The 12,939-nt window shown below is 39.7% G+C and overlaps 1 protein-coding gene across 1 annotated transcript; it reads left to right on the forward strand.

The window, feature by feature from the left end:
• The first annotated feature begins 256 nt into the window (after nt 1-256).
• Nucleotides 257-12,530, forward strand: LOC140931526 (uncharacterized). Its single transcript, XM_073381333.1, has 4 exons — nt 257-1,766; nt 2,821-2,919; nt 3,649-3,740; nt 12,483-12,530. Exons 1-4 carry the CDS (start codon nt 257-259, stop codon nt 12,528-12,530), a joined length of 1,749 nt encoding a protein of 582 aa, XP_073237434.1.
• The last annotated feature ends 409 nt before the right edge of the window (nt 12,531-12,939 follow it).

A 12,939-nucleotide genomic window follows, 5' to 3' on the forward strand; every position in this document is an offset into this window, starting at 1 on the left:
GGTCTCTGTACTTCTGATAGCAGATGGCTGTTCGCAGATGGCCTATGGACCCTATGAAAAAATGCGGACAGAAAAATAATAATAAAAAAAGGATGGGAAATGACATCAAAACATTAAAGTGTGAAATTTAAAACGAAGAATAACGAATTTTAAGTATGGATGTCTTTAAAAGGAGAGAAAAAAATACATTTTTCCCTCTCGTTGCCAGGTGAAAAAAAATTACATTTTTTAATTTACCTTGTAGAGAAGCGTCGTCATGGTAACAAGTGTGAAAGTGAATCCTACAGAGTCCGAGCCTCAGCAGCTGGTCCTGCCCACAAGAAACCTTTCTCGTGGACGAAGGCGCCGTCGGATAGCAGTGATGACGGCTATGTGTGTCATTGCCATTACTGGTTTAGTAGTTGTGTCAATTTTGGACAGTGTTAAAGCAAGACAGAAAGGTATCAGGTTACGAAACTTACAGTCTAGTGTAAATTTAAGCATTGAAGTCGCAGAGCTTGTCCATAGACTACAAATTGAGCGAGGGTCCAGGGTTATGCTCGGGAGTTCGAGTGGAGATGCCAGCGTGTATGAAAAGGTACAGGACGCAGAAGATTTGACAGACGAGGTGGCAAAAAATCTGGACACTTGGCCACAAGATTTGGAGCGATACCCATTTAACAGCAAAGATACATTTATGACACTTCTCAATAATCATCGTCATGGTCTTAACAATAGCACCATTGAAAACGAGATTCTCTTTTACTCCAGTATTATCTCCAACCTGTTTAACTGGTCCTTCCAAAACGTTCTTTTGTCCGATTACGATGATCTACCAAAGTTTATAAGCTACGAAATACTACTAATGGGAAAGGAGAAAACAGGCATCGAACGCGCGCTCGGGGGTTCCTATTTCATTCAAGGACACTTCAATGAAACCGCAAAACTCCTATGGTTTGCCAAAGAAAACTTTCTTGGAAAGGAAAAAATAAATTTTAGCTTGACGTTAGAGCCTCGCATGAAACGTTTCTACCATAAGGCATTGAACAAGACACTTTTGTCACAGATCGAAGAGAAAAGAGAAGTCATTTTGAGCAATAAAAAACAAGTCCCATCCGTTGATTCGGGGATAGAATGGTTCGATCTCATGACGATTTACATAGACGGGTTGCTTGATGTTCAGCAGCAACTTGGCACCTTGATCTTCGAAGAAGTTAAGGACCACGTCAGTGAAAGCGACCGCGATTTGATTCTCAAGCTTCTAGTGTTTGGTTTTGTTGTTCTCATTTTGATGCCATTTTTTGTGTACAGCGTTTATACGATCCAGGCCTACGCTGCCAAGCTTCATCGAATTACTAAAGATCTTAAAGAAGAGAAAGAAAGAGCTGACACACTACTCTATCAAATGCTGCCCCACCCAGTAGCAGAGCAGCTAAAGAGCGGAAGGAACGTGACAGCAGAGCAGTTCGAAAGCGTGACAGTCTTCTTCAGTGACATTGTCAACTTCACCCAAATATGCGCCAGTATTTCGCCGATGAAAGTTACGCAGATGTTAAACTGGCTCTACGGGCTCTTTGACAATCAAATCGACAAATACGACGTGTATAAGGTGGAGACGATTGGTGATGCTTACATGGTGGTGTCTGGGCTTCCGGAACCCAATCAAGATCACGTGGTTCAGATAGCCTCGATGGCACTTGATTTGGTGGGTCTTATGGAAAGATTGAGTCCTGCTGTGAGCGAAATCGAAGGCGGTCATCTTTGCGTGAGAATTGGCATACACACTGGTAAGTTTTATTCCGAACCGAAGTACAGTAGAGGTCAAAAGTACATTAAATCGTTTCAAGTACCGTATTTAATCGAAAAAGCGCTGCCTCTGATTCAGCGCTGCCCTCGAATAAGCGCAGCATTTGGGATAAAAAAGATAAGTGCCGCGGCCGTGATCAAAATCAAAAGACTTTAGATCTGTTAGTTTGATACAAAAAATAATAATACCGTAATTAATACAATTCTTTGACGCGTCCAACTTTCGAATAAGCGCCGCACTTAAGGCGTGAAAACTCTAAAAAGCGCCGCGGCGCTTATTAGAGTAAATACGGTGCTTTTTGTTCCCTTCTTTTTTTTAATTCTCTTCCTTGAGACCATTTAAGAAAAAACTGCCCACCTACCCCTCCCCTAAACCAACATTAACACTTAGTTCTTTCTTAGGGCAAAATGTTGGCTTAGGGAAGGGGTAGGTGGGCAGTTTCCTAGAAACGTAATATGATCCCATTTGAGTTTCGCGTGAGACTGGGTCGATGTCGTATCGAATTGCACCATGGGAATGTTCTGGGGTTACTGACTATTAAAAGGTCCAAACAGTCCCAAAGATGAATTCAACACAACATGACCCAGTAGTGGCTGGGGATCAATTTAGGTTCCTGGGAAACTGCCCACCTACCCCTCCCCTTAGCCAACGTTTTGCCCTAGATGAGAATAAGTGTTAATGTTAGCTTAGGGGAGGGGTAGGTGGACAGTTTCCCAGAAACCTAAATTAATCCGCTTCGAGTTCATTTGGAAGGGTACATGCAGCCAGATTAATTCACGTTAACAGGAGCCCATAACTTGGAGCGAGCAACTTTCATTTACTCGTGACACTGGGTTTTTACCGACCAGTTTATATTTAAAACGATTTTGGGGCGAATTTAGAATATCCTTTAAGTCCCAAAAACCAGTGAACGAAACTTAGAGACCTGAAAATGGTAATTAAGGAATTAATATTAAATTAATATTAAGGACGCTTACGTTTTAAGGACATAACCTATGTTCTTAAGAATATCATCTATCAATGAAATTTTTCAGGCCCTTGTGCGGCAGGAGTTGTGGGAATCAAAATGCCTCGTTATTGTTTGTTTGGTGACACTGTCAACACGGCCTCACGAATGCAGACAACAGGAATGCGTGAGTATGAGTGATCCAACATTGATCAATATTTGACCAACGTTGATGACCAGGCTTAAAACAGCAGCGCGGCAACGTCTTAAATAATGATGTCTGTGTTGTAGGCATGATGTCAATAGGGTCGGGCCAGTTCAAGCCCCACGCCAGTCACATGACAAACTAACTGTTAGTTCGGTAGACAGGGTAGAGAAAGGCTGTAATGTCGCAATTTTTAAAAATCGATATCATCCCATAAATCAATACACGTCGCAATTTGTTATAAACCATGTCACACACAAAAAAGCGGTCGCAGTTTGCAAGAACTGGTCCATTCGCAATTTGTAATAAACTAAGCTGTCGCAATCGGATTAGCGTAAAATCAAAGCACTTTGCTCCTCTTGTTTTTAAGGGAAAAGCCCTAGGAGAAACATTGGATGGGAAGAGGAAAGAGAGGAAGAATCCGCCTCTTCTCTCTTGTCATAGTTCACTGCATGCTAAGCTTCTGTGGATCAAGGACAATTAAGAATCAAACGCCTACTCAGTAGTCTGTTTTAACAATCAACTTGGCACGCTCAGTCTTACAGCAATCGCTGCCCCAAGTGGGTATGGTTGAGCCGCTGAGGGTTTGAAACCCTGACCCTGTTAAGGACAAAACAATCCTAAACTCAATCTCACCGGTGCTCACCCATATCGAAGAGCACCCTTTAAAAATATGTTTGAAGGTCAACACTAGTTTTCATCTATTTTCAGCGCAGAAGATTCATGTAAGCCAAGACACTACGAATATGCTGACTCATATGAGTGAATTTACGTTGGAGTTCAGAGGCTTTGTCAGCGTTAAAGTAAGGTTTTGTTCAGCTTTTACATTTCAGTGACCCATGACGAGCTTTGCTCAAGAAAAAAAATCTCAGCAGGCGCCGTAAATTGATGCCCTGGTACGCGATAGAAAGGTGTTTGCTTGGTGTCATAAAATTAATTAAGACCGGAACATAATAAGTAAACCAGATGCCAAGTATCCGCGAGAAACGCGTCATTTGAGCGCGAGGCAAGAGGCGAGGAGCCAGCATCCCACGCAACGGTTTTTTTGCGGCGTGACCTTTCTGTTTAAAATGAAAAAGATTTTGATCATTCGAAATGTATCTTCTTAAAAATAAAAGCTCGCTTCATCTACCCGTAGAAAGTAATTTACATGAATTTAGACTTACTGTTAGTCTGTAAAACCCATAAACAAATCCAGATCGGACTGCCGGTGATTTGGACGGGGCACGCCAGGCTTAAAAGACATTACGTTAAAGCATTTATGTTTCCTTTGTCACTTTGATAAAATTTTTGAAGGAGCGACCCATATTTCATGTGGAAATATTAAATACTCGAGTGCCGGAGTCAGAAAATCCCTCTTGAGACATGACGTGACGTGTGTGACAAAGCGCCGCAAAAACTTGTCTCCAGTGCCGCTCAAATGAATGGACGGCAGCGTACATGTACGATTTTTTTTGTTTTTGAGGGTCAGGCAGCGATCATGCGATGTAAACGAGTTAAATTCTTACTAATTAATTAATATTCTACCTTAGACTTGCAAAGTTCAAAAGCGCTGTGGTTTTGATTTCGAAACCATGTGAAGTGAAGGCGACCGTCGACGGTATGAGTCTTCGTTTCCCATTTCGAGTCTGTCGAGGGTTACAACCCCCAAAAGCATTGGCATGCACTCAAAAAAGAAATATGTGGAGTCCGTCCGACGAGCTTCTCCAAAAATGAAATATTTAGGAGATTTCCTGACGAAAGACGTGGCAACGCGGGAACTTGAACCCGCCAAATTGGCCTCATGATGCCGTAGTGGAATTCAACATGATGCCAGCTACTGTCTACGTCGCTTCCACGTCCGTTTGATCACTGGTCTTCTTCGCCAGAAAAGCATTCCACCGGATGGCCTTGTAAATTCTGTTTTTCTTTAAGGTAGAGGTCAGACTAAAACGGACTTAAGTTACATATTAGTGATATTAGACTCGAGGTAAGTTTGTTTTTAGTCAAATTATTCACAATACAGTAAGGTATTTCTGTTTTCTGGTCACTTCAATTTAAAGAAAACATTTAGCTTTATTATTCTGTTTCTCTTGGGTAGTCAGTTTATTTATGGGCTTTTGTTATCTAATGGCAAAATCTAATTTTTATCATTATTATTTTGTACTAACTGGTTTTGTTTCTCTTGGGTAGTCAGTTCATTTGTGGACTGTTGTTATCTGATGACAGGACCTAATTTTCATCATTTTCATTTTGGACTAACTGGTCCTGTTTCTCTTGGGTAGTCAGTTCATTTGTGGGCTGTTGTTATCTGATGACAGGACCTAATTTTCATCATTTTCATTTTGTACTAACTGGTTCTGTTTCTCTTGGGTAGTCAGTTCATTTGTGGACTGTTGTTATCTGATGACAGGACCTAATTTTCATCATTTTCTTTTCGTACTAACTGGTTCTGTTTCTCTTGGGTAGTCAGTTCATTTGTGGGCTGTTGTTATCTGATGACAGGACCTAATTTTCATCATTTTCATTTTGTACTAACTGGTTTTGTTTCTCTTGGGTAGTCAGTTCATTTGTGGACTGTTGTTATCTGATGACAGGACCTAATTTTCATCATTTTCATTTTGTACTAACTGGTTCTGTTTCTCTTGGGTAGTCAGTTCATTGGTGGACTGTTGTTATCTGATGACAGGACCTAATTTTCATCATTTTCATTTTGTACTAACTGGTTCTGTTTCTCTTGGGTGGTCAGTTCATTTATGGGCTATTGTTGCCTGATGACGGATTATTATTATTATTGTTATTGCTATTATTATCAACATCATTATTGAGTGATTTAAAATTATTTTTCTTTGATACAGGGCTATAATTTGCAGCAGGTGATGGAGTGTACATGTCTGCTTTGCTTTAGTTTTCTTTCAGAAATTCACATAGAATTTACTTTAGTTACAATTATTGCTTGGGTACTGAGATAAACTTTCAGCGACAGTGTGACAAAATTGTTTTAACCAAAATCATGATAGCACTATCAAAACGTTTTTATTATTAGTATTATTCGTTAATTTCAAACGATGCTAATATATGTATGTAAAAATGAAATTATCTTGCCGCTTGTTACCAAGCTATCCGTACTGTAAAACGTCAAATGAAAAGTTATAACACTCACATGTCTATTAGTTCTTACAAATGATTTTGTCAATGAAAATCGACGACAACAATTTCCCTTCTCTGGCTTAATTAAGAAGCTTGGGTTGCAAAAAAATGTGTTTGTAAAACACAACCGAGTCAATTATCGTACGTTAAATAAATCAAAGCATTACTTTAGCAAAATAGAATCTTAGGGTTAACTTCCCGTGGCTAGTGCCGGAGAAAAGATTGGGCCACCAGATTACTTCAAACCCTCTGGTTGCCTTCCCTTTGCCGTGCCCTTTGAGCTTTGCGTTAGATCTCACGGTTTATTATTTCAGAATCAAGTCGCTATTAAAATGAAGCTGTTATAAGTCGTTTGTAGTTACTGATGTCCAAGAATTCCAAATGCTCCTGTTTCGGGAATCGTAGTTTCTCTGGGATTAAATCATTCTCATTGAGTAAACATTAATTTATCACAGGTAAGTAAATGAACTTAATTTATCACACGGAACCTCGTTGCTGACGCCGTTTTGTGTAATGTTCCTGCCGACTACACAGTAATAGACAGAAGATAGTATACTTTTAGATCGACATAATTGCAAATAATTTCATTCCTCCCGTAAGAAGAGATTATAGGCCGTCATTAAAATGTTTCTCGGGTGGTAAACTTTAGCTTCTCGTAATATTTTCTGAGTCGGCAAAGGTTTTATGTTTCATTTCCATTTTCTCTTTAGTAACAGATATAAACCCCGCTCTCGTTAAGGTTTGGTTCTTGATCTTCGATTATCCCATTCGAGTGATAGTTATTTTCCTTGCTATCGCCTTTTATAATTATGGTTGTGCGATCAACAAGGAGCGGGTTTTTTTTTACAGTAGAGCCATGCCTTGAATACTATTTCGCGTGAGAAGTAACAGTTGACGTGTGTCTCCACGCGAGTAAAGCCAACAAATGCGCGTCCGTATCTGGAAAACTTTTTTATTATGTCAAGAAATGTCTTATTTACACGTCTCGTGATTCCCACGCCGGGTGTTTTTGGATGTCGGCAAGTGCGAAAAAAGTAATTACCGAGGATTCCAAAGTAACACCTCAGTCGTATGAAGGCGCGAATTGTGATCTCCCGTTTCAGTTAATCATAAGCCATGGGTAGATTCAATCTACCCTTAGCCTAATTTGCATAATTTTTTTTGGTGAGCAAAGCCCGTCACCACTTTCATAACAAATCGTCAATGGTAGTCATTAGAATTTGCATTGTTAAATAAAACCAAAACAAGTTTACCCAGTCTCGAGGGTAGCAACTGGGAAGTCATGGTCCCGTTTCACGTCCAAATTTTGACAAATTTCCCGTGCTTCATATAAATTTTCACGAGGCACGAACTTAGTCATCAGCCCCTCCCGCCCGTTAATAAAAGAGGCTACGAACCGGAACCACAGTCATCATGGATCAGACTTCGACGGTTGTCATATTGAAATATGTCAAAGATATACATTGTATACACTGACCGTATGCCGTTTTTAGGTTCTTTATTGGTAATCATTAACCAGGACAAAAACGTAACGCAACGAATGCAACCGGCGGCGCTGTTCAATCTATAATTTCTATACCATTGATTTTCTCGAAATGGGACAAATAATTCACTAGTCCCGCATATCTTACAAGATAAATCACGCTTCATATCCATAAGTGGTCTCACAGATCACTTTCGTATTATGGAAAATTTCACGCGTCACATGCCAAATTTCGGCCTAATCACGCGTCACGCATAAACCCGTTGCTACCCTCATTCTCGAGCTCGTTTGCCAAGAGATATTAAAGATCCAGCCTCGTTCCCAGTCGTCCTCGGGGATTTCGGATGTGACGTCACCTGTCAAGCTTGTCGGGAAAATTCGCCTAGGACGCCTGGCAAATAATGGCAAATCCAAAATGGCGGCGCCAAGATTGCGACTTCAGCCAAGATTCTTGAAGAAATGGAAAAAAGCGTCGGAAATAGGTTGGGATTCTTTAATCAACGTTTGCCATCAAATACCTAGAGATGATGGAGAATTTTCTTTCAAGGAATCGTTCCGCGTGTACACCTGTTCTTATCTTAGGTCAGTAATTTCGAGTGTTGATTGTATCAAAAAATATGGATTTAATTCAGCCCAACAAATCGTCGCATCTCAGGAGTGTCTACATGTCCCATTGAACGTACCTGGGGAAGGAAGCTGCCTGTCGGGAATGAGTTAACCCATGTTGAACTTCGTGAAAGATGTGTCATCGAATTAGCTCTGTACTCAGCATATTATCTAGCGGATGCAGAACTTGTTAATCGAAACGTAGCACTGCGCGCATTGCAATTCAAGAGAGACTTCTAGCCTAGGTGTAGTCCTAAACGATAGTGGATCAAGTCTTAGACGCTGCTTTTGTCCATTAACTATACAAAACAGAAGTCATGAAGTGCTGTCAACCTTTTGAATACGCCTCAATGTGGCAGATACAAGCTATAGGGGCAGTTTACAACATACTGAGTAACATCAGGAGCGTTCAAATATCCTGAAACGGCATCAGATGTAAAACACTTTGTGTCCATGCTTTTATAGCATTTAGCATGAATAAAATTTAATTCCATATCCAAGTTATCTTCAACCAGTGTATCTACCCACAATTTAAATGAGATGATCCTTTGGGGACTGTTGAAAACTTTCAGTCAAGCTTTCTTTCTGTTTCTATTAATGTCTGCTTCTATTGTTGTTGTTGCACGAGCCCATATCTAGGCTCTATGTTCCACTGTACTACTATCTTATGTAAACTTTATCTCAACCGTGGTAGGATTAGCTCAGTTGGTAGAGTGCTTGACTGCAGAGTGGGAGGTCACAATTTCAATTCCCGGGGTTGGACCAATACTCAGGATCTTAAAATGACTGAGAAATGAAGGTATTACCTTTGCCCTGCTGCAAATGGCTAGACCTTTGCGTGGCTCGGATGCATGACCATATAAAATGGCAGTAGTAGACATAAAATAGTGTCCCCAATTATTACCTTTGTGCTGAATACATTGACACTCAAATTAAGTGCTTTCCTTTTTTTTCTGTTTTCTTTTTTACCTCGAAACACTTTCACAGCAGTGGTCTTCCAGTGAGTCATAAGTTTAAAAATAATATTACATGAGTTTTTGGTGCTATTTTCAAAATAGACAATTAGAATGTTCTGCGTGAACTGGGAGCTGTAAGATACAAGTTCAAGGCACTAGGTTGTTATAAAGAGCAAAAAGCATATTCAAAGAGCTGAAAATGGCATGTAGCTGGCCCAGCCAATGGTACCATTATGGCATCAAATTAAGTGGAAAAAGGTCTTGAGTTGGTCTTGAAGTTGTTTCCCCAACCCATTCCCACAACAAGTTTTACAAGACAAGAAGTAGTAGTTAGCAGGTTTAAAAAATGTCTCTTAACAAATTTCACAAGTGTTCAAAACTATGGCTTGTAAGGAAATCAATCTAATTTCCTTATAAAATCAATACAGTTTTGTTTGATGAAACCTTAGAAATTCAATATTAAACATCATGGTTTCATATCTTTATTTCCATTTCAAGTTTTCTTCAGCTTAATTACATTTTCCTTTTGCTCCTGTATCCTTCGCATCCCCAGTGTCATCTATTAAATACTCTCCTTTCATCCCCTTCAAAACTTTCTGAAAATTAATGTAAAGGAAGGTAAAAAAAATAGACAATAATATATAATAAAAAACTAAACATTTGATGTACAATACCTTGCTCAGAAATTATGCCTGTCAGGCAGGTAAATTAAGATTAAGTGTCAACTATCCAAAATTTTCCCATCTCTAAAATTGCAAACTCCTTCAGAGTGATCTTACTTAATGCATGAAACAGGAAGTAGAATACTAAGCACTATCATGCACTTATTCTATTGTCTTCTTTTGTTTATTTGTAGCTATATTTTGCAATAGTTGTTATTAAATGTTTCATGGGTCAAGTAAAATCGCTCTAAGTCGAAATCATATAAAGGACAGAATGATAGTCATATCATTAAAAATCAGGTAAAACTAAGACACCCGAATATTACATGAGTTACTGGTGCTATTTTCAAAATAGACTATTAGAATGTTCTGCATGAACTGGGAGCTGCAAGGTACAAGTTCAAGGTACTAAGTTATTATAAAGGGCAAAAAGCATATTCAAACAGCTGAAAATGGTACGTAGTGTTTTTTTTTTTTTTTTTTGCTTTTCGCGCGAAACCGTGTAAATGGTTCTCGTGATTTTTTTCTACCAACAATTCGAACAGCAAAGGCAAAATAAGCCCACTATAGCCCTGTAACTAGGAAATCAACGCCCATTTTGTTCAATGAAAATGAAGCCTTTGATACTAGTGTACATACAGTGTACAGTGATCTTCCCATGCCCAACTACGAAGAAACTTTCTTCTAGCTTCGTGTAGCGAACAAGACTGTAAACAATATGCTTAACTTACCAGTGTTTTTGGGAAAACATGCCCGCCACATTTCGTTGCTATCAGTTGAAACGGTCCAAAGATGCTCGGAAGAGATGTATTAATCTCATGAGTCCGAAATATTCCGTGATCGTCGCAGAAAACAAAGGATTTTCGTCGAGAAATCATCTGGGACTTTTTCTCGTCGATCTGGGACTTTTTTGCCATTTTTTGCCAGGCCTCGCGCTATCGCGCTCGGTTCCAAGCCTCCTCTGGTCACTCGGATAGCGCGAACAGGCCTGGGTACGAGGCTGTTAAAGATCTAGGTTTGTTCATTAGGGAACTTAAGAACCACGACGACGGCTTTGTCGACGACGACCGGAAGTGAGATACCGTGCACTGCGCAAGCGCGGTTAACAAATTTCGTCGTCGTGGTGTCGTCGACGACGCCAAATACAGTACGGTCACGTCGTCCTGCAGTCCACAAGCTTCGCCAGGTATAACTCCCTGTTTTTAAGCGATTCTTCAAGGGCTTTGTATTTTTTCACCTCGTAAATCCAGGTATCCTTTCTTTTTTCTGCTAACAAGCGATGTTGAAAAATTTGACTGATGAATTGTGTTTACTTCGAAGACAACACTGAGCTGTGCAGGCCGAGCGAGCGAACTCGTAAGTGACAAATTTATTTGTACGTATTTAGGTCAGGCAAATCATATATCTTTAATATAGAGGAAATGAACTTTATATAGAAAACAGCTATCGCATCGGAATGTCTCTTTTTCCAAATCTAAACTCTGACAGACAATCGGACTCGGTCATGTAATTCAGGTTGAACGTTGAATAACCTTCGTACGGAAAGCAGAGATTTTTCCATTCGAAAGGTCAGACAACACTAAAAATTCTTCATCGTCAATGAAAGTAGACGTACGGCTTATAAAATAAGATCTTGCATCATCTTAAAAGACGCCTTTGCGAAAAAACGTTGCTGCGAACGAACATCACAGTTGTACTACTTCTACATGTTTGTTTACATTCAGTGTCGTCGTCGTCGACCTACCGATCGACTGCATCTTAAGTTTCCTTTTTCCCGCCGAAACTGACGTTCTCGTTCCAGTCCTTTCCCAGTCAACAGACGTCGTCGTCGTGAACTTCGTCGTGGTTCTTAAGTTCCCTATTTTACTGCAAACGACGAACTGCGGTTTGCGGTTAACGGTTTCATGTTACCCGTCTGCCCATATTTGGTATTAAGATTCGCGGGTAGTAGCTCGCTGCTGCCATGTTTGTTTTCATTTACCCATTTATTTCTACTCTAGCTCAGGAATTGTCTTCAAAATTACGCTTTTTTAAAATAGAATTACATAATCAATAAGTAAAAGAGTTCTACAAAGTCGTATTTGTTCTCAAACGTGGGATTGTGATGTTTTAGGGTGCAAAAACCTTGCGGTAAATCACTTACCTCTGGAGCGTGGTCTAGCCTCACAAATGTGAACCTCAAACCGCAAACTGACGGCAAGGCACTAGTCACGTGACTTCTTAACATTCGCGGTTCGCGGAAGGTGCCGAAAAACTTCGATTTTAAGTTCTCCATTGCATGATTATTTGGCTCTCCTCGAAACCCATTGACTCCTCTTCCGCAGAAGAAAAGCCGCAGAGCCTTTGGAGCAGGGTTATTAAGCTCTAAGTTTAAAATGGGTAGTTCCCAGGCGTTTCCGTTTACTCGGTCATGCAATGCATGGGATTATTGGCAAACGTCCCCCTACTCAGGTCTTACCCTGTATAGGTAAGATAAAAAGTCATATACGTGGGAAATCATATGGATGTGCTGAGCACTAGACATCAGATTATGTAAAAATGAAAATTAAAGCAATTAAATTTTACTGTAACAATTATTGGTCTGGCATGGAGGAGATCAACATTGGCAGGAAAATGATTTCTTATTAAATAAGATGCAGATATCTTAAACATGAAGGTTGGTCTGTACCATATTATAATTCTTTCCAATTCGTTTTCTTTTTTTTTCAGGGAAAGGGTGAAATGAAAACCTACTGGCTTTCAAAACAGGAGTCATGAATTATATCACCTTGACTAGGGAATCGAAGGCGTAATATGCAAACAACTCCAAGAGTTACGTTTAGCCGCATCGCATACACTCAGTGGTCGATAGAATGAAGTGGATCAGAGAGGACACGTTATAGGGCGTTTTCACTCAGTTGACCTGCATTTAAGCTAACCAAACAGTGTTTTATGTTAAAATAATACATAACACGTAATGGCGTTCATTCAGGCGAATCACAATTTATTTCTACTAATATACTACTAATGGGAAATTTCTGCAATTTGACTTGCTTAGAGCAGTGGTATTTCAGCTTAATCTGAAATCAGTTGAAATACCTACATATGAAAATTACAAAACCTTTGCGGGTAGTAGTATAAACAAATAATAGCATGTCTTTGATTTGTACTTGTTATTTAGCATAAA

The sequence above is a fragment of the Porites lutea genome, chromosome 3 (assembly GCF_958299795.1).
Source record: "Porites lutea chromosome 3, jaPorLute2.1, whole genome shotgun sequence".
Lineage (NCBI taxonomy): Eukaryota > Metazoa > Cnidaria > Anthozoa > Scleractinia > Poritidae > Porites > Porites lutea.

Coding starts and splice junctions, on each gene's coding strand:
- LOC140931526 (XM_073381333.1), top strand. CDS start 257: ATGGTAACAAGTGTGAAAGTGAATCCTACAGAGTCCGAGCCTCAGCAG. Junction 1,767..2,820: donor GAGAATTGGCATACACACTG/GTAAGTTTTATT, acceptor GAAATTTTTCAG/GCCCTTGTGCGGCAGGAGTT. Junction 3,741..12,482: donor GAGGCTTTGTCAGCGTTAAA/GTAAGGTTTTGT, acceptor TTTTTTTTTCAG/GGAAAGGGTGAAATGAAAAC.